This window comes from Rhinopithecus bieti, unplaced genomic scaffold (assembly GCF_001698545.2).
Source record: "Rhinopithecus bieti isolate Rb0 unplaced genomic scaffold, ASM169854v2 scaffold_1853, whole genome shotgun sequence".
Taxonomy (NCBI): Eukaryota; Metazoa; Chordata; class Mammalia; order Primates; family Cercopithecidae; genus Rhinopithecus; species Rhinopithecus bieti.
Window position 1 is genome coordinate 2,549,309 of NW_016804151.1, and position 20,414 is coordinate 2,569,722.

Sequence of the window (20,414 nt, forward strand, 5' to 3'; positions counted from 1 at the left end):
GAATGAAAAAAATAATTTTCCTTTATGATGCGGCTTGGTCCCTAGGGCAATGGTGCCACAAGCCAGATCACTAGGGCTACTCAGGGAAAGGGAAGCCAGAAGCCTGGCATGCCAGCAAAAGGTTAAGAATTTCTTGCCAGTTAGATTTCTGGCTTCTCTCTCTGTGTGCAAACGGTTAAATGAATGATAAAAAACAAATGAAACAAACACAGTGTTTATCTCCTCTGTAAAGTTTCGATTAATGTGAAAAAGAATTCTAAGGCTAGTCTTAAGCTGACGTATTTTGTAGTATAAATTTGCTTTTCTGTGTCGAGGGGTACTTCAGGATAAAACATGGACTTAGAACACCTGTAAGCCTGCTTTTCAAGAAGACCCAGCAGGCTGGTCAGTAGCAAACTTGGCTGCAGGTCCCTAAAACAAACAAACAAAAAAACTGGATAAAGTCTCCACCTTGTTTTATGTCCTTGGGAGCTTGACCTTTTAACCATGTGGCGGTACTTTCTTTCGGTCTCCGCCTTCAGGGAACAGGAATTTTAGGGTTCATGTCATAGTTAGCTTTAAAACTCATATTAAATAGTTAAAAGCCTTTGCAAGCTCAAAATTAACTATTCTAAACTCCTTCTGGGAAAGGAAACGGAGACTGCCCTGTGCTGTAGCTCAGTAACAAAGGTTTTTGCACTTTCACAGTGGCGATCCAGGTCCATTTCCCCACCTAGGAAGTAAGTTGTTTCTGGTTTAATATCTGCACGACCTTGTCTATTCTGTTCTCCTCCAGAGACTGTCTTAAATTTTCCTTTCTCTAACCACCTGGGAGGTTACCTTTGGTAAAGTTCAAAAGCTAGAATTATTGGCTGTTTGGCATAAGAAATTCTAAAAGGACTTTTGAGTGCTATGGTTAAAATCAGTTTAATTAAAAGCAGATATTCAAGCTCTAACAGCCTGGACTCCTTGGGAAAAGAGGCACCAGAGACCACTTTCCTGGCCCTGTTCTTCCAAGGGCTCCACCCTAAAACCAGTAATCCAATTAAGAAACTTAAAACTTGGCAAATGAAAAATTTTACAACTACTGTAGTAATCTTCTTCTGTCTTTCTGTGTAGCTATATATGTGTTGTGTGTAATGTTTATATAAAAGAACTCTAATTGGCTTAAACATAAATAAACACTTAAATATTTTGAAAGCAAAATAAAAACTGTAATGCCTTTTAGTTCATGTAACTTTAGTAATTTTGGGGAAATAAAAATAGCTTTGAAATGATTGATAAAAACATTTAGTCTAAATCATGCAGATCAGATATTAAGTTTGCTAAAAGCTTTAAGGTCATAAACTGCTTCTTTGACTTTTAAAAATTGTTCAATTTACCTACCTTAAAGCCTTTAGATTCTAGATATGGCTTGGGGACATGTGAAATTAGCCATGTCCCCTACCTATACAAAGAAGATTATTAAAAAAGAGATTTTATATAAAAAAGGATCTTGTATGATAAATTCTTGCCCTAAAGTTAAATGACTGGTTGTTTAAAAGGAAGAATATTTAGGGCAAATCAGAAAGTCCAAGAATGTCTTAGATAGTCTGTGTAAATTGTGAAAGGATTTGTGAAAGGGAATTTATGCAAGAAACGTTGTACAATTCAAAGGTTGTTAGGCCTCCTAAATGCTTCATAAAATGCCACTATGACTCCTACTGTACAACTTGCCTGCTTTACTGCTAGATAAGGCATGGGAACATGTGGAGTTAGCCACACCCCTAGCTATGCTGGACAGTCAGCCCTTATCTGCACTTCTGCCTGGTATGTCCTAGGCTAGGCTCCACACCTAGCACATAATTCAGATTGCTTACTAACCAGGGCTTTCACCAAAAGTAAAGGTCACCAAAAGTTAACATTGAAACATGTAATTGAGACTATTGAAGAAACACTTTTACCTGTAAGGTGTGCAAGGAAAGTAAAATGTATTTTTGGTAAAAGATGACAAAAAGGCATGAGAATGTAGATCTTTTTTTTTGCCTAAAGGGTTAAAGAATTGTTTTAAGTTAGACAGAATAAAGCTAAAGGTTTAAACAGTTGTGGAAGGTTTGTAAAAAATAATTATAAAAGAGTCTGTGTGTGGACATTGGCTGAATTAAAGGGATATTATTCAGTTTTTCTATACATTAAACATTGGAATAAAAGCACAACAGGCTTTTCTTACAGCAAAACCCTGCTTATGATCTGCTCTTTAACAAAAACTTGTAAAGGGTTATAAAAGGCTTATGAGAATCTTACCTTATGGTCAAACTAAGATTGGATGGATTTATTTATAAGGTTTTATTAAGAATTGGGTTTGACATAAATAATGCACTAATGCAACAGTGACATTTGGTTTATTTGGTACAAAAGTCATACAGGAAGTATTGTCAAATATAAAATGGTGTTTGGTTTTCTTTGGGCTGTATTTTCATAAATGTGTTATTGGTATATATTCCAAAATTATAGGAAACTCCTATAATTCTGATATGACTTAGTGTACATTATCAGTAACANAAATAAACACTTAAATATTTTGAAAGCAAAATAAAACTGTAATGCCTTTTAGTTCATGTAACTTTAGTAATTTTGGGGAAATAAAATAGCTTTGAAATGATTGATAAAACATTTAGTCTAAATCATGCAGATCAGATATTAAGTTTGCTAAAAGCTTTAAGGTCATAAACTGCTTCTTTGACTTTTAAAATTGTTCAATTTACCTACCTTAAAGCCTTTAGATTCTAGATATGGCTTGGGGACATGTGAAATTAGCCATGTCCCCTACCTATACAAAGAAGATTATTAAAAAAGAGATTTTATATAAAAAAGGATCTTGTATGATAAATTCTTGCCCTAAAGTTAAATGACTGGTTGTTTAAAAGGAAGAATATTTAGGGCAAATCAGAAAGTCCAAGAATGTCTTAGATAGTCTGTGTAAATTGTGAAAGGATTTGTGAAAGGGAATTTATGCAAGAAACGTTGTACAATTCAAAGGTTGTTAGGCCTCCTAAATGCTTCATAAAATGCCACTATGACTCCTACTGTACAACTTGCCTGCTTTACTGCTAGATAAGGCATGGGAACATGTGGAGTTAGCCACACCCCTAGCTATGCTGGACAGTCAGCCCTTATCTGCACTTCTGCCTGGTATGTCCTAGGCTAGGCTCCACACCTAGCACATAATTCAGATTGCTTACTAACCAGGGCTTTCACCAAAAGTAAAGGTCACCAAAAGTTAACATTGAAACATGTAATTGAGACTATTGAAGAAACACTTTTACCTGTAAGGTGTGCAAGGAAAGTAAAATGTATTTTGGTAAAAGATGACAAAAGGCATGAGAATGTAGATCTTTTTTTTTGCCTAAAGGGTTAAAGAATTGTTTTAAGTTAGACAGAATAAAGCTAAAGGTTTAAACAGTTGTGGAAGGTTTGTAAAAAATAATTATAAAAGAGTCTGTGTGTGGACATTGGCTGAATTAAAGGGATATTATTCAGTTTTCTATACATTAAACATTGGAATAAAAGCACAACAGGCTTTTCTTACAGCAAAACCCTGCTTATGATCTGCTCTTTAACAAAACTTGTAAAGGGTTATAAAAGGCTTATGAGAATCTTACCTTATGGTCAAACTAAGATTGGATGGATTTATTTATAAGGTTTTATTAAGAATTGGGTTTGACATAAATAATGCACTAATGCAACAGTGACATTTGGTTTATTTGGTACAAAAGTCATACAGGAAGTATTGTCAAATATAAAATGGTGTTTGGTTTTCTTTGGGCTGTATTTTCATAAATGTGTTATTGGTATATATTCCAAAATTATAGGAAACTCCTATAATTCTGATATGACTTAGTGTACATTATCAGTAACAATTACAATTGTTACATAAAATCACTGTATGCCACAGAGGTAACAAATTTCCTTGTCAATTGTTTCTTTGACTGTGGCTGCCCTAAAACATTTTGTAAGCCACAGACAATTGTTACCTTGTTTTAATCCTCTTCAGAAGGTGGTTTATAATCAATTATAGAACTCTAACAGGTGTTCTTAAATGCAGGTTTTTCTGATAACTTTGGAGATGGTAACATTAGAATAGAGAAAACAACTTTTAGAACTCTCATGAAGAGCTGGAATGTTCATGAATATAAAATAGAACAGGTCTTAACTAAGTTAACTGAACCAATGGAAGACTGAAGTAATCCTTTTAACTTTGCTTAAAATGCTGCTTTTCTGTTTTGTTTTCAGAGTCAAGGAAACTTTTCTTTTGAGCTTTTCTATTTATAGCTTTTAGCAATTGAGTAAAATATACTACTGTGAACAAAATTTGGAGTGTATTTGTTTCTCTCTACCTGATTTCTCCAGAATTTGGAAACTAGTTGTGAGTATTCCAAACTTATGGCAATATAGTTATTTGCATAAGTACAATAAGAATCTGTTTTCTTTTGTAAAAGGGCACAATTGGAGAAATTGATTATTTTACCAAGGCTTTCATTGGAATGGTGTGTTTTCCTTTAAGGAATTAAAATTAACTTGTAGAGCCAGTAAAAGCCCTTTGGGGAACTGGCCTCATACCTTGCCTACACAGTCCCTGTACAGGGTTTCTGACTTGTGGTAAGTAAAGAATGTCACTTTCTATCAAGTCCAGTAGAAGTAGAAGTAAGTTATCTTAGGACTGCAAGAGGAAAGAAACTTACCCAACTCATAGGTATTAGAGGGTACAAACCCATGGCTGGACTCAGCTTTTAAAAAGTCTTATCTGAGATTCCTTATAAAACAGAGTTCTATCAAAGCCAATTTAAAACCTATGTGAAAAATAATTATTCTTGCTGCACTTTATACAAATAATCAGGCCAAGTATAATAAAGTAAATCAGTCTCACCATGATTTGTCTTTAGTAAAAATGGATAACTGGAGAGAGAAATACTATGTTTCAAGAACTATGGGACACTTGCTATTAAATTCTAGTCTCATTAGTTGTTTCTGTTTCTGCAATTTAGGCTAACCCTGCTTACTCCTGTGAACCAAGCAGTAATCTCTGACTGTTGCTCAGAAAAAAACAGGAGGATGGGTAATGTAAAAATCTGGATCAGTATTCTAATTCTGGGCACATTACAACCAACTAACCCCATACCAGCTTAGCTCTAAAAGTTGCCTAGTTCGTGAAAAGCCTTCTAATTTAGTTTACTTAGAATATAACTTTACTTATTTTGCCTTACTCTTGTGGAATATATTGCTGTTATACTCTTTGTGTAGGAAAACAGAACAAGCCTACTAAATGTTTCTTTCTCTTTTTTTTCTTTTTTTTGAAATGGAGTCTCGCTTTGTCACCCAGGTGCGATCTCAGCCCACTGCAACCCCTACCTCCCAGGTTCAAGTGATTCTCCTGCCTCTACCTCCTGAGTAGCTGGGACTACAGGAGCACGCCACCATGCCTGACTAATTTTTGTTTTATTAGTAGAGATGGAGTTTCACCATGTTGACCAGGCTAGTCTCAAACTCCTGACCTCATGATCCACCCACCTTGGCCAAAGTGTTGGGATTACAGGCATGAGCCACCATGCCCGGCCCTAAATGTTTTCTTAAATTAAACACTTATTAATCTTCCAGATATCACCTTTTGTCAAAATTCAAGAATTGTGAATGGACCTTACCATACTGATGCTTTCTTACTAAACTCCTCTCTACCCTGAATGCAAGAGACCCTCATAGTTAGGCAAGAATAGCATCACCCCATTCAACCTGAAAAAGCTACAGAAGATGGATCTTCATCCCTCTGCAACCCTCAGGATTAAGGTTTCCCTCTCCTTTTATAAAAGGGAGGGGGAAATGTCAGAGACATGTGAACCAGAGCAACTCCATCTTAAATAAGAGCTGGGTAAAATGAGACTGAAAGTTACTGGGCTGCATTCCCAGACGGATAAAGCAATCTAAGTCAGAGGATGAGATATGAGGTCAGCACAAAATACAGGTCATAAAGACCTTGCTGATAAAAACAGGTTGCAGTAAAGGAGCCAGCCAAAACCCACCAAAACCAAAATGGCGACAAGAGTGACCTCTGATTGTCCTCACTGCTGCATTCCCACCAGCACCATGATAGTTTACAAATGCCATGGCAACATCAAGAGGTTACAGTCTATGGTCTAAAGGAGTGGCATGAATAACCCACTCCTTGTTTAGCATATCATCAAGAAATAACCATAAAAATAGGCAACCAGCAGCCTCCGGGGCTGCTCTATGGAGTAGCCATTCTTTTATTCCTTTACTTTCTTAATAAACTTGTTTTCACTTTGCACTGTGGACTCGCCCTGAATTCTTTCTTGCATGAGATCCAAGAACCCTCTCTTGGGGTCTGGATCTGACTCCCTTCCTATAACACCACTATTATGGTTTTCTTCTAAAGTATTATGTATTCCTTTCAGTCTTGTGGAGATGAAAAGGAATAATGGGTTCTAATAATAAACAGACAACCATAAAACTCAACTTTATTTGATTTTTAAAAATAAAATGAAAGGTGACATCAAACAGTACTATGCAATATGAGAATATTAATTTCTCCTAAATTTTACTGAAAGCAAAAGTTACTTACTGAAAGTTACTAAGATTGTGGAATATAATTCAGTTTTTCAATATTTATCAAATTGGGAAGGGGAGAATAGCTACACTCTAGAAAATATTAGGGAGGCACTAATTATAACAATTTCACAAATGAAAATTACAGATTCTATGCTTTAGATAGTAACATATCAGTTATACAATACTTTTTATAATGCACTATGTTAAAATTTGCTCTTAGCTGGGAACAGGGTTTCATTTGATAAGACATATGTTTCAGTGTATTTTATATTATCCCGAAGAATTTCTTAACATTTCAAATATAATACAACACAACCACTTAAAATTAAGAATTTTTACAGCAGTCCATCCATTGCTTATAAAATAAATGCAGCAGTAACCTGTTTCAGTAGCTTCTAAGTAAACTCCTTGGAGATAATCCTTTAGCATTTGAGTGAGGAAAGTAGCTTGTCTTTAACCTGACTCCACACATCATATTTGTATCATTAATACCCTTTTCTAAAATGGTATCCAGTTTTCAACTATAAAAGAAAGTCAAAAGTTAAATATTAGCCTATAAATATTTCAGGAAAAACTTCTTAACTGTTAAATGGAACCAGAAAGCTTATGTAAGCATTTCTATTTTATTATCTGAAACATTCCTCCTAAAAGATCTTCATGTGAAGAATTTTGAGTGATGCATATAATTAATTACATGTGCATCTCTATGCTGTCATCTTGTGAAGAGATACTATATTAATTCAATGAGAGTAGTCTATCAAAGGTGTGTTTAAGAAGAAGAGAAATGTTACAGAAGTTGAATTCCAATTAACTTTATGACTGATTAGCAGGGCTACTGGAAACTTTTCTTGTAAATCGGAATGGGAATCTTTTAAGTAATGGGGCTGGGCAAGATAGTAACAAATGAGGAACTCAATTATTTGACTCTTAATTCCCCTTTGTGAAATAGGGTCCCTTGCTGACGAGTTGATGGGTGCAGCACACCAACATGGCATAAGTATACATATGTAACAAACCTGCACGTTATGCACATGTACCCTAGAACTTAAAGTATAATAAAAAAAAAAAAAAAGAAATAGGGTCCCTTTAAGAGAGAGGAGAGGAAGGCCCTGCGAGGGATGCCTAAAAAGAACCAGGTTACCTGGTTTAAAGGAACTATTGACCATAAATTAGGTCAATGCAACTTTTGTTTCCCCAACAAATACACTGCAAACCACCTTGATTATCATAAATAACAGTGGCAGGACCAACACTGCTATTAGAAGGGTCTTTGGGCTGGGGATGAAGTGGGCCAAGGGACTTCTCTTGCTGTTTATGGCCGGGCGTGGTGGCTCATGCCTGTAATCCCAGCACTTTGGGAGGCCAAGGTGGGCAGATCATGAGGTCAGGAGATCGAGACCATCCTGGCTAACATTGTGAAACCCTGTCACCACTAAAAATCAAAAACGGTAGAGCCAAGCATGGTGGCATGTGCCTGTAGTCCCAGCTACTCCAGAGGCTGTGGCAGGAGATTTGCTTGAACCCAGGAAGTGGACGTTGCAGTGAGTCAAGATTGTGCACTGTACTCCAGCCTGGGTGACAGAGTGAAACTCCGTCTCAAAAAAAAAAAAAAAGCTGTTTATTTGGGATGACTTGGCACCTGGCTGGGAAAAGACTAAAGGCCCTTGAAGCCTGTGCTTAGCACCATCACTGCTATCTGGCCCACTTCTGCATTTGCCTAGCACCCTATTACCCTGTCAGAGTCATCTGCTCCTCCAGTCCACCCAGCAGTCTGCTCTGGCCCAAACAGGAGCCCTAATAGAGACCTCTAGAGTCATGAGCCTTGCAGGCTGCCTCACCACCACCAGACTTGTCTCTATTCTGTCCTGGTCCAATATGAAAGGCCCACGTTCCTTTTCAACTCTAGGCCTGACTTCCAGCCTTCTCAGACTTCTCTAAATTTGTCCTGGTCACTGAAGAAAGAAGGAAAAGATGTGGAGGCAAAAATCTACATGACTCTCCATAACAAAATGTTTTGAAGTCTCTTGTTTTATCTTAAAAATTCATGCAAATTTGTCATCCTACTCGATAATATGTTTTTTAATATAAAATGTTTTAAATAACCCACTAGTTAAATGAGTTAACCTTTTTCTTTAAAAGATGCTCAAGTAAAATTGGTACTCTAGGAAGATGTCTATGATTAGCCTGTGACTCCACAAACTGCAAGCATAGCAATCTATACATCCAGGAATCCACACTCCAAAGGCAGAAGCATGGAGATTTAGACTCTAGTGTCTACACGTGTGCATGATGTATGTCCCTCCTCACCGCAAATTCCATAGATCCCTACTCTTTGACCTAAATATCAGTGAGGGGGGAAAAATGGGGTGGGGCAAAGTTACATCTTTCAAAAATACTCTGTAATTTTAATTTGTAAGTAATTCAGATGGGCTTTATTCTAATTTGTCCCAATTAATGAGTTGTAGCTAGGAGTGTCTTTTCTTCCTACATTTTGCTATTTTACCTCAATTTATTTTAGCTGTATAGTTCAATATTTGCAATAAGAAAAAAATATAATCAAAGTGTCAAGTTTATTACCTCATCTTTTGTCTTCCAGTTATATTATCTCCCGGTTGTTTGAAGACCAGTGTTGACTGAGGTTAACCAAATCCAAGCATTGAACAGAAAAAGTAAATTAGGAATTTAAGAGTAAAGGCAACCAGAAAATATTTTGAAATATCTATTTGCTTTCTCCCTATAAGTCTCCCTTTTCCCTTCCCCCTCTCAAGTGTCCCTGTTTTTTCTTCCCTCAGAGGTTTGTGGTAGGCTCCCTGAAGTCCAATACAAGGGCTGACAAACTCATATGAGAATAGGCAGATCACGTAAACAGTTGAAGTGGCTGGGTAAAGGCAAGAGGGAGCAGTGTGGACTGTGGCAAGCTGCAGAGCATCTGCTCCCTCTATAGACACCAACTGAAACTCAGCCCTATCCGTTGCCACGTACAGGAATGAGGGCTGAGTGCTGGCTGACCTTATTTTTTCATGAAAACTTCAAAATCTGCATTTTTAAAATACAAAACATTTGTTTCTACTTGGCAACTAATTTTAAAATTTTAAAAGAAAACAAGTGACTCTTAAACAAGAGTCAAAGATCCAGTCCATGTGCCTACCATTTGTGACTTTTGTCTCAAACCCATGAGGAATACAAAGTGATGTGTTTCCCTCCATCTAAAAATGATTACAGAGGAACTCATGAAGAAAAGGGGCCTGTGAGCACAAGAACACTAGGGACCTGTGCCCTGCTCCCTGACAGTGCTTAAGATCTCTGACTCAATAGCACTTCTTAGGGTGCCCCAATGGGGCTGACGCTAGGCCCTGAGTTCCCAGCCTTGCCATAGACTCCTGTGCCCCAAGAGTGATTTGGAAGCAGCAGAGCAGCAGACTTTCAGAGGCTGTGTGGGTTGGGGAAATGGTCATCTCAGTGCTAGCCCACTTGGACAGGTGACCCAATAGCAGAGGGGGCTCCCTAAATCACAGTGCTATGTATGACCCTAGAAGAGGGGATGGAGGGTGAGCCACAGGAACCTCTGAGGTTCAAATTGCTGCCAAGGGAAAAGTATAATTACTTATTGAATATCTGTCTCTCCTCCCTGTGAAGGCAAGTACCTCATCTGGCTCACTCACCAATTGGCTCTTGGCACAGTACCCAGCACACAGTGGGGCTGAATTTTATAAAAAGTATGCAATTGAGAAATAGTGAGATATAAGATACTGAGAAAACCTCACTCTTCGCACACAATTTGAAATCATGTAAATCCTTCCCCCAAAGCAACACTTCATTAAGAATTGCATAATATATAAACCGATGGATCACATGAATTGTAAACACTGGGATGGTGCAGGTTAGAGTTACAAACCTAGAATGTGTCCTCAAGCTGGGACAGCTGGGAGAATGTTGTCATTGGGCTTGGGAGGGCAGGGATGCTGAGCAGAAGATGAAAGATCCTGAGTGTGCTTTTTCTAGCAAGCTCTTCCTATCAAGTCTTCTCTGTATAATGCTTAGCACCATGATGCATGCAGTTGGATGCTAATAAACGTAACTATGACTACTCAGTGACTATCAAAGCATACTCAAAGCAAGTCATTTGACTTGTAGCTGTGACCATGGTTTGGAATACTCACTGAGCATGGGTAAGGTTCCCTATTCCCTTCAGTTGCTGGGAGCAAACCAGCTCCCCATACCTGGGCTCCTGTGAAAGAGTCTGTTCCCTCCCCATTCCTGCACTGCCAGCACCATGTGGTTCCAGCCTACCAGGCAGCAACACAGCACACTGCAGAAGCTGCTCTCCCCTGACTAGTGTATGGAGAGAGGGACATGGCAGAGGAAGGAGCCCATCTGGATTTTAGGGTCTGGAAGTCTCTCATATGTGACCTCCCAGAGCAATGTGGCAGCCAGGATGGGCCCAAGGATGGGGACTAAAGATAAACCCACATAGTGCCCTCTCAAATCACTTTCTTAGAGTTAAAGGAATTTTACATGTATTGAAGTTCCTTCTCAACAGTTTTCCTACTACTAAAGGTCTATCCCTTACCCATGACATTGGTGTTACTATTCCTTTGGGTAAGCTCTGATGCTTGGATTATTAGCAGCTTGCTTAAATCAGAAGTTCCCTGAACCTAGAGGAGAAAAGTCAAAATTAATCAAAAGAGCATTCTTTGATCTCTAATCTGGCTTCTTTCTAACCTTTCCAAACAGTATAAAAAATAAGCCAATGCGTAGAGCTGGGTCTTCAATCTTGGCTCTGTATTCTAAATTTCAAATCCTCTTGGATGTTGAGGAGTCTTAGACCAACAAATTGTACTTGTATATTTAGACACCAGAGAGGAAATTTCTACACCTTACTTGTAACTAGACTGGAAATTCCCAGTTTGGAAAGCAGGGAATCCCTAGCATCCAGTAAGCTACTTTTACTCCTACACTGATGCTCAAGGGCTCAAGGCTCAGCATTCCCAGGATGGCAAGACTGTCTTCCTTTCTTAGACCATTTGTCCTATGTGCCATAAAATCTGCCTCCCAGAATGCCAGCAGCAAACAAGTAATCATCATAACTATCATTTTTAGATTATCTCATTTAATCCTCACAATAACCCGATAAGATGGCTGCTGACCTTATCCCTATTTATCTTACTAAGAAGGAAATTGAGGGTCAGAAAGGTTAAGCAGATTACCTAAGCTCAAGTACAAGTAGGCACAGGGGTCAAGTTTTAAGTCTAAGTGTGCCTGACTCCAAACCCTGGTCTCTTAAGACACTAAGCTGCAGTATTACTCCTATTGCCCGCTTGCCTCTTACCTCCATCCTTTGTTTCAAAACTAAACAAGATTTTAATTTTCTATTAAAAACATTTAAATTACCTTCATCATCTGAATTGATGAAAGGCACAAAGTAAGAATGTTTTGAAAGGAAAAAATTCACTTTTTAGGTTTACCAACTTTTCCAGGACAAATTTTCATAATGAATTTTCACAGTCTGAACTGGCAGAAAAGGTCTCCCCCATAGGGGAGAAACTTACTCCCAGATTTAAAGAGATGTCTGCTCTTCTCATGGTGTCTTGGTCCTCCCCATTCCTTTGTCCAGTGGCAGGCAGCTTGGACCATTAGGGACTTTGCTTCTACCCTTCCCATGCCCTGTTATGTCCTAGGTGGTCACACTTCCTTTGTCTTTATAGAGGTATGGAATGCTGAGACCCAGGGCCCAGGATCTACTATCAAGTGCCCACAGCCCCTAATGCGGCAACAAAGTGATGTGGCCCCTGCTCTACTCCTTTCTTGTCAACCGGTGCAGATACTTCCAGAGCTATGCTAGAACATGGCATCATTGCCTTGGTGTAAACCAGGGAAAACTTACTGCATCTCATCCTTCCTCTGGCACAGCCGCATGCCAGAGCAAAGGGCGTGCATGGCAAGCAAACAGCAGGCAGATTCCAGCACCCTGTCCCTTGGGCGCACCCTCGGGTAGGGCACCTGTACTACAGTACATAGAAGCCCTTGGTACATTTTTACTGTTTGTAAAAGGCAAATAAGAACTACAGGGTCATTCCAGGTTAAATTTCTTTTTAAGGTGGCCAGTTGAGTTTTAAAGTCACTGTTGGAGCACTGTGAAAAGCAAGAGACTCTTTAGAAACGATACTTCTTACCTGCTCACAGGTTGTAGGTATAATGCAAGGTGCAAAATATGGTTCCTCTGTCTTAGTATCAATTACACTGCCATACACAATGATAACAAATTTCATGGTCATATTATCAATAGTCATTTCATTATAGCTTGATAAAGTTTCCACATATGCTTGATTGAACATCACACACTTCTGAAAGCTTAAGTCCTACGATAAAATTGCATTTTTAAAAATAAGTCATACAAACTGACAGATGGTATTAAGAAGAAAACAGATTCACTGATCGATCTGAATTATTTGAGGACGTCAGAAGGTACACGGCCCCTGGCACCAACAGACAGATTTATTTAGCATTCAGAATGGCCTCTGACAAATTTCTAAATTCCAAGTGTTTGTGCTGTTAATGGGCCCTGGATACTGTTGCCCAGCCCTAATTTGTGAGCTGTCAGCCACAGCAGGGTAGTCGGCTATGACTCAGGAAATTTCTATTTGCACAAAGACCCAGAGTCTTAAAAGATTCAGAGGGTCACCCAGCAGTAAGCTTACATTCCATTTGACAGATGAATAGGAATAACAGAAAGCCAAAACAAAGCAAGCTAGAGTCTGAGATATACTTCAAGGCTCAGAGTGATAGACTTTAGAACTGGGAGGGAGCTATTATGGGTTGAATTGAGCACACACACACACACACCACCTCCCACCCAATTCTTATGCTGAAGTCCTAACTCCCAGTATCCTGGAATGTGACCTTATGGAAATGGGTCACTGCAGATGCACTTAGTTAAGATGAAGTCATACTGGAATAGGATGGGCCTCTAATTTGAATAACTAGTATCCTTATAAAAAGGGGAAATTTGGACACAGACTTGCACACAGGGAGAACGCCACGTGAATATGAAGGCAGCTATTTATAAGCCAAGGAGGGAGGCCTGGCCCAGATTCTCCCTCACAGCCCCTCAGTAGGAGCCAACCCTCCCAACACCTTGATTTCTAATTTCTAGCCTCCAGAACTGTGAAACAATGCATTTCTGGTATTTTTACACAACCTAGTTTCTGGTACTTTGTTACAGCAGTGCTTGCAAACTAACCTAGGAACTTAGAGATCAGCCTAACAGTAGGAATCTCCTGCACAGGACCCTGACAGGGCTGTCAGCTCAGTCTAAACATCCCCACCCCCATGCAGGGCACGGCTACATGAGCCAGTCCTTGAATCTGTCATTGACAGGCAAATCATACATTTATTTGCTGAGGGCACCAGCACAACTAGGACACAAAAAACATTTAAAAATTAGCAAATTTATCTAGCATTTCACAACCAGAAAATCTAAAAACAATCAGCTGTTTTAGTTTGATTTTAAAATGCATATACTTTTAAGTTCTGTGATTTAGAGGGAAAAAAATCTTAATTGGCTAGTTCTTTAATGGGAAAAAAACAAAAAAAAAGAAAGAAACTATTAAACAGAGATTCTCTGTTTAAAAATAGACATTTGTTTTGTATCTGTACTTTCTCATTTATATAATGAATATGTGTTGCTTGTGAATTAAAAAAAAAATGTAAAGGACATTCACCTTATTATTGAGTCAAGTCTGAGTCCATAGTTTCTATGCACTGGTCCTAATTCTTACCCCTGGAGTTTCATACTAGACTCTAAATTTGTCCCACTTCTCATGAAGAAGCAAGGTAAATGGAAAAGAGAAGAATTCCAATCCCCTTATCCCTCTGCTAAAATTTTTCTGAAAGTTATTATTGCAATATAGTAAAAGAAACCTTACTGGTGTGTATGACACACTCATTTTTTAACCCAATGTTTATTTATATCCAGTCGCTTAGTTCAGTGAATATTACTGAACTTCAGATCTTTCCCAGTTCACTTCCCCAGTTCCGACTCACTAGCTAGTAAGGGTTCCAACAGTTACTAAATAGGATACAAATGTGAGATTGTAAATTGTGCTTGTCCAGAGACAAACCTGAACCACTACTGTTTGGAGAGAAAGTCCATGAGAGAGGCTCAGTCACCTCCACAAAGATTTTGAAAAGGCAGGAGATTTATAGATTTATATTAACATTGGCAGAATAGGCAATAATAAATACAGACGGAGCGTTTGTTAACACATTCTGATTAACAAGATGCTTGGTTCAGGGGGGATCTACCTATTTTGAATTTGCTAAATCTACTTGTCTTAATTTAATTTAATGTAACTTAATTTAGGAGAGCTAAGTAATTAAACATGAGGCCAAAGTACATAAGAAAGCGGCAGCCCTTTATTGCAAATATGCACACACTCTCGGGCGAGGTTCTCTGGTCCTCAGGTGTGGGGGGCCAGGGAAGTCATGCCGGCGCTCTCGGGTGAGGTTCTCCCGTCCACGAATGCCGGGCCGAAGAAGTCACGCAGGCTCCTGCCAGCGGCAGACTTTTATGCATTGGTACTGGAAGGCGGAGGGCAGTGGGCGGGATAAGGGCATGATAGGGGCATCTCCATAGGCGTGGCCGGGTAAGTTTCAGTTTCCTCAGATTGAGGTCACGCAACGCATGCTCAGTTGATCTGCATTTTCCCGGGCGTGGGCTGCATTTTCCTGCACGGGTAAGTTGGTGATGAAGAACCCGGAAACAACAGGTACTGCTCCATCTTGTTCACCTTCCTCCATTTTGTCCCTTCTCCCTCACCCAAACAATACCTTTGTTTTGAAATGATTGCAAGTAGCTTGGGAAAATTAGCTGTGACAAAAGGATTGACAACCTGTAGGAACTCAGGATAAGAGAGCAGTTAAAATTCTAGCAATCTCATTTTAGAAAATCAGACACAAGGCCAGGCACGGTGGCTCACGCCTATAATCCCAGCACTTTGGGAGGCCAAGGTGAGCAGATCACTTGAGGTCAGGAGTTCAAGACCAGCCTGGACAACATGGTGAAACCCTGTCTCTACTAATAATAATAAAAAAAAAGGGCCAGGGGTGGTGGCAGGCGCCTATAATCCCAGCTACTTGGGAGGCTGAGGCAGGAGAATTGCTTGAACCTAGGAGACAGAGGTTGCAGTGAGCTGAGATTGCACCATTGCACTCCAGCGTGGGCAACAGAGTGAGACTCTGTCTCAAACACACACACACACACACACACACAAATTTCCTTTCTATTTGTGTCTCAAAAATATGAAATGCATTCTGTAAAAAATACAATGCATAAAAATTCAAGTTATGAATATTTTAATCATGTAACTTACCTCGTCAATAAGACTTGATTCAAAATACTGGTAGGCAGTACTGAGAGCAAGCTTTAGCCATATTTTATATTCCAGAGATGGCCAGAAGGCATCAAAGCCTTCATATAAATCCTCCAGGGAGATAAAGCAGGCCTGAAACAGAAAGGCCCCAGGCCATAGCAGCTTGATTTGGAACTAAATTACAAGACTATCAAAAAACAAAATGCCTGTGGATTCAACCTTCAGAAAAACTATCAATTCTAGCATAATTATGATACTCTTGTCATTTAGAAGCATTTGTATTGTGCAAATGGTTGTTTGCTAAGTATAAGATGATAAAATGTATGGTGCGATTAAAGCTATATACCTTAATAAGAGACCAGAAAAATGTATATCAGTCAATAGATATAATGAAGGATATGGCTCATGAGCCCAAAGCCCAGGAGTCAGGAACTAAGCCATATGAACTTATCTATTTTTAACGTCATGGTAGATAAAGTGAGCTCATTCACGGTATTTGTTTCCAGAGGCAAATAGTTTACCTGAATAAAAAAAATACACTTTCAGATTCAAGTTACAAGAACTTCAGTGAATTCAATTCAGCCTTATGACTGAACTCATGCCTCTTGCAAAAATAAAATGACATGAAATAGCTAAAACAACATTTCCTTCCACTTCACACACCCCTAGGACTCTGGATGCTGCTCTGTTGCATCAGATAGTCTCCAAAGATTGAGAATTCTTTGACTCATTTCTTTTATGTTTTTAATTATTTTATTTTACTTTAAGTTCCAGGATACAAGTACAGAACATGTCGGTTTGTTACATAGGTCTACGCGTGCCATGGTAGTTTGCTGCACCTATCAACATGTCATCTAGGTTTTAAGCCCCACGTGCATTAGCTGTTTAACCTAATGCTCTCGCTCTTCTCACCCCCTCGATCCCCAAATGGCCCTGGTGTGTGATGTTCCCCTCCCTGTGTCCTTGTGTTCTCATTGTTCAACTCCCACTTATGAGTCAGAACATGCAGTTTTTGGTTTTCTGTTCTGTGTTAGTTTGCTGAGGATGATGGCTTCCAGTTTCATCTATGTCCCTGCAAAGGACATGTTCTCATTCCTTTTTATGGCTGCACAGTATTCCATGGTGTGTATGTACCACATTTTTTGATGGGCATTTAAGTTGGTTCCATGTCTTTGCTATTGTGAATAGTGCCACAATAAACATACATGTGCATGTGTCTTTATAGTAGAATGATTTATATTCCTTTGGGTAGAATTCGGCTGTGAGTCTATCCGGTCCTGGGCTTTTTATGGTTGGGCATATACCCAGTAATGAGATTGCTGGGTCAAACGGTATTTCTGGTTCTAGGTCCTTGAGGAATCACCACACTGTCTTCCACAATGGTTGAACTAATTTACATTCCCAACAGTGTGAAAGCATTCTTAGTTCTCCACAGCCTCACGAGCATCTGTTGTTTCCTGGCTTTTTTTTTTCTTTTCTTTTTCTTTTTTCTTTTCTCTTCTTTTTTTTTTTTTTTTTTTTTTTTTTTTTTTTTTTTTTTGAGACGCAGTCTCACTCTGTCACCAAGCTAGAGTGCAGTGGCGCATCTCGGCTCACTGCAACCTCCACCTCCTGGGTTCAAGCAATTATCCTGCCTCAGCCTCCCGAGTAGCTGTGACTATATGTGTGCTACCATGCCCAGCTAATTTTTATATTTTTAGTAGAGATGGCATTTCACCATGTTGGCCAGGATGGTCTCAATCTCTTGAACTCATGATTCACCTGCCTCGGCCTCCCAAAGTGCTGGGATCACAGGTGTGAGCCACCATGCCTGGCCCATTTCCTTACTTTTAATAATTGCCATTCTGACTGGCGTGAGATGATATCTCATTGCGGTTTTGATTTGCATTTTTGTAATCAGCGATGTTGAGCTTTTTTTCATATGTTTGTTGGCCACGTAAATGACTTCTCTTGAAAGATGTCTGTTCATATCCTTTGCCCACTTTTTGATGGGGTTTTTTCTTGTAAATTTGTTTAAGTTCCTTGTAGATTCCAGATATTAGACCTTTGTCAGTTGGGTAGATTGCAATATTTTTCTCCCATTCTGTAGGTTGCCTGTTCATGCTGTGCAGAAGCTCTTTAATTAGATCCCACTTGTCAATTTGGGCTTTTGTTGCAATTGCCTTTGGCATTTTTGTCATGAAGCCTTTGCCCATGCCTATGTCCTGAGTAGTATTGCTTAGGTTTTCTTCTAGGGTTTTTACGGTTTTGGGTTTTACATGTAAGTCATCTTGAGTTAATTTTTGTAAAAGGTATAAGGAAGAGGTCCAGTTTTGGTTTTCTGCATATGGCTCGCCAGTTTTCCCAGCACCATTTACTGAATAGAAGATCTTTCCCCATTGCTTGTTTTTATCAGGTTTGTCAAAGATCAGATGGTTGTATACATGTACAGTTATTTCTGAGGCCTCTGTTCTGTTCCATTGGTCCACATGTCTGTTTTGGTACCAGTACCATGCTATTTTGGTTACTGTAGCCTTATAGTATAGTTTGAAGCCAAGTAGCGTGATGCCTCCAGCTTTGTTCTTTTTGCTTAGGATTGTCTTGGCTATGTGGCCTCTTTTTTGGTTCCATACAAAATTTAAAATAGTTTTTTCTAATTCTGTGAAGAATGTCAATGGTAGTTTGATGGAAATAGCATTGAATCTATAAATTACTTTGGGCAGTATGGCCATTTTCATGCTATTGATTCTTCCTATCCACGAGCATGGAATGTTTTTCCATTTGTTTGTGTACCCTCTTATTTCCTTGAGGAGTGGCTTATAGTTCTCCTTGAAAAGGTCCTTCACATCCCTTGTTAGTTATATTCCTAGGTATTTTATTCCCTTTGTAGCAATTATGAATGGGAGTTCATTCATGATTTGGCTCTCTGCTTGTCTGTTGCTGGTGCATAGCAACGCTTGTGATTTTTGCACATTGATTTTGTATCCTGAGACTTTGCTGAAATTGCTTATCAGCTTAAGGAGTTTGGGGACTGAGACAATGGGGTTTTCTAAACATAGAATCATGTCACCTGCAAACAGAGACAATTTGATTTCCTCTCTTCCCATTTGCATATCTTTATTTATTTATCTTGCCTGGTTGCCCAGCCAGAACTTCTAATACTATATTGAATAGGAGTGGTGAGAGAGGGCATCCTTGTCTTGTGCCAGTTTTCAAAGGAAATGCTTCCAGCTCTTGCCATTCAGTATGATATTGGCTGTGGGTTTGTCATAAATAGCTCTTATTATTTTGAGATGTGTTCCATCAATACCTACCTTATTGAGAGTTTTTAACATTAAAGGATGTTGAATTTTATTGAAGGCCTTTTCTGCATCTATTGAGATGATCATGTGGTTTTGTCATTGGTTCTGTTTATGTGATGGATTATGTTTATTGATTTGCACATGTTGAACCAGTCTTGCATCCCAGGGATGAAGCTGACTTGATCGTGGTGGATAAACTTTTTGATGTGTTGCTGGATTTGGTTTGCCAGTATTTTATTGAGGATTTTCACATTGATGTTCATCAGAGATATTGGCCTGAAGTTTTCTTTTTGTTGTTGCACCTCTGCCAGGTTTTGGTATCAGGATGATGCTGGCCTCATAAAATGAGTTAGGGAGGTGTCCCACCTTTTCAATTTTTTGGAGTAGTTTCAGAAGGAATGGTACCAGCTCCTCTTTGTATCTCTGGTAGAATTCGGCTGTGAGTCTATCTGGTCCTGGGCTTTTTTTGGTTGGCAGGCTATTAATTACTGCTTCAACTTCAGAACTCATTATTGGTCTATTCAGCGATTTTAATTCTTCCTAGTTTAGTCTTGGGAGGGTGTATGTGTCCAGGAATTTATCCTTTTCTTTTAGATTTTCTAGTTTATTTACATAGAGGTGTTTATTCTCTGATGGTAGTTTGTATTTCTGTAGGGTCAGTGGTGATATCCCCTTTATCATTTTTTATTATGTCTTTTTTATTTCTCTCTCTTTTCTTCTTTATTAATCTAGCTAGCAGTCTATCTACTTTGTTAATTTTTTCCAAAAAATCAGCTCCTGGATTCACTGATTTTTTTAAAGGGTTTTTTGTATCTCTATCTCCTTCATTTCTGCTCTGATGTTAATTATTTGTTGTCTTCTGCTAGCTTTTGGACTTGTTTGCTCTTGCTTCTCTAGCTCTTTTAATTGTGATGGTAGAGTGTTGATCTGAGATCTTTCTAGGTTTCTGATATGGGCATTTAGTGCTTATAAATTTACCTCTTAACACTGCTTTAGCTGTGTCCCAGAGATTCCGTTATGTTGTCTCTTTGTTCTCATTGGTTTCAAAGAACTTCTTGATTTCTGCCTCAATTTCATTATTTACCCAGGAGTCATTCAGGAGCAGATTGCTCAATTTCCATGTACTTCAGTTTCCATGGTTTTGAGAGAGTTTCTTAATCCTGAGTTCTAATTTGATTGCACT

The 20,414-nt window shown here is 38.9% G+C and overlaps 1 protein-coding gene across 1 annotated transcript in view; it reads right to left on the reverse strand.

The window, feature by feature from the left end:
* Window positions 1-6,473: 6,473 nt before the first annotated feature.
* Window positions 6,474-20,414, reverse strand: part of SLC9C2 (solute carrier family 9 member C2 (putative)) — a 107,851-nt gene continuing 93,910 nt past the window's right edge. Inside the window, 5 exon segments of the mRNA XM_017866919.1 lie at window positions 6,474-7,100; window positions 9,157-9,212; window positions 11,150-11,234; window positions 12,753-12,938; window positions 15,951-16,082. Of these exon segments, the coding sequence (XP_017722408.1) occupies window positions 9,181-9,212; window positions 11,150-11,234; window positions 12,753-12,938; window positions 15,951-16,082 (435 nt within the window). The 3' untranslated portion in view covers window positions 6,474-7,100; window positions 9,157-9,180.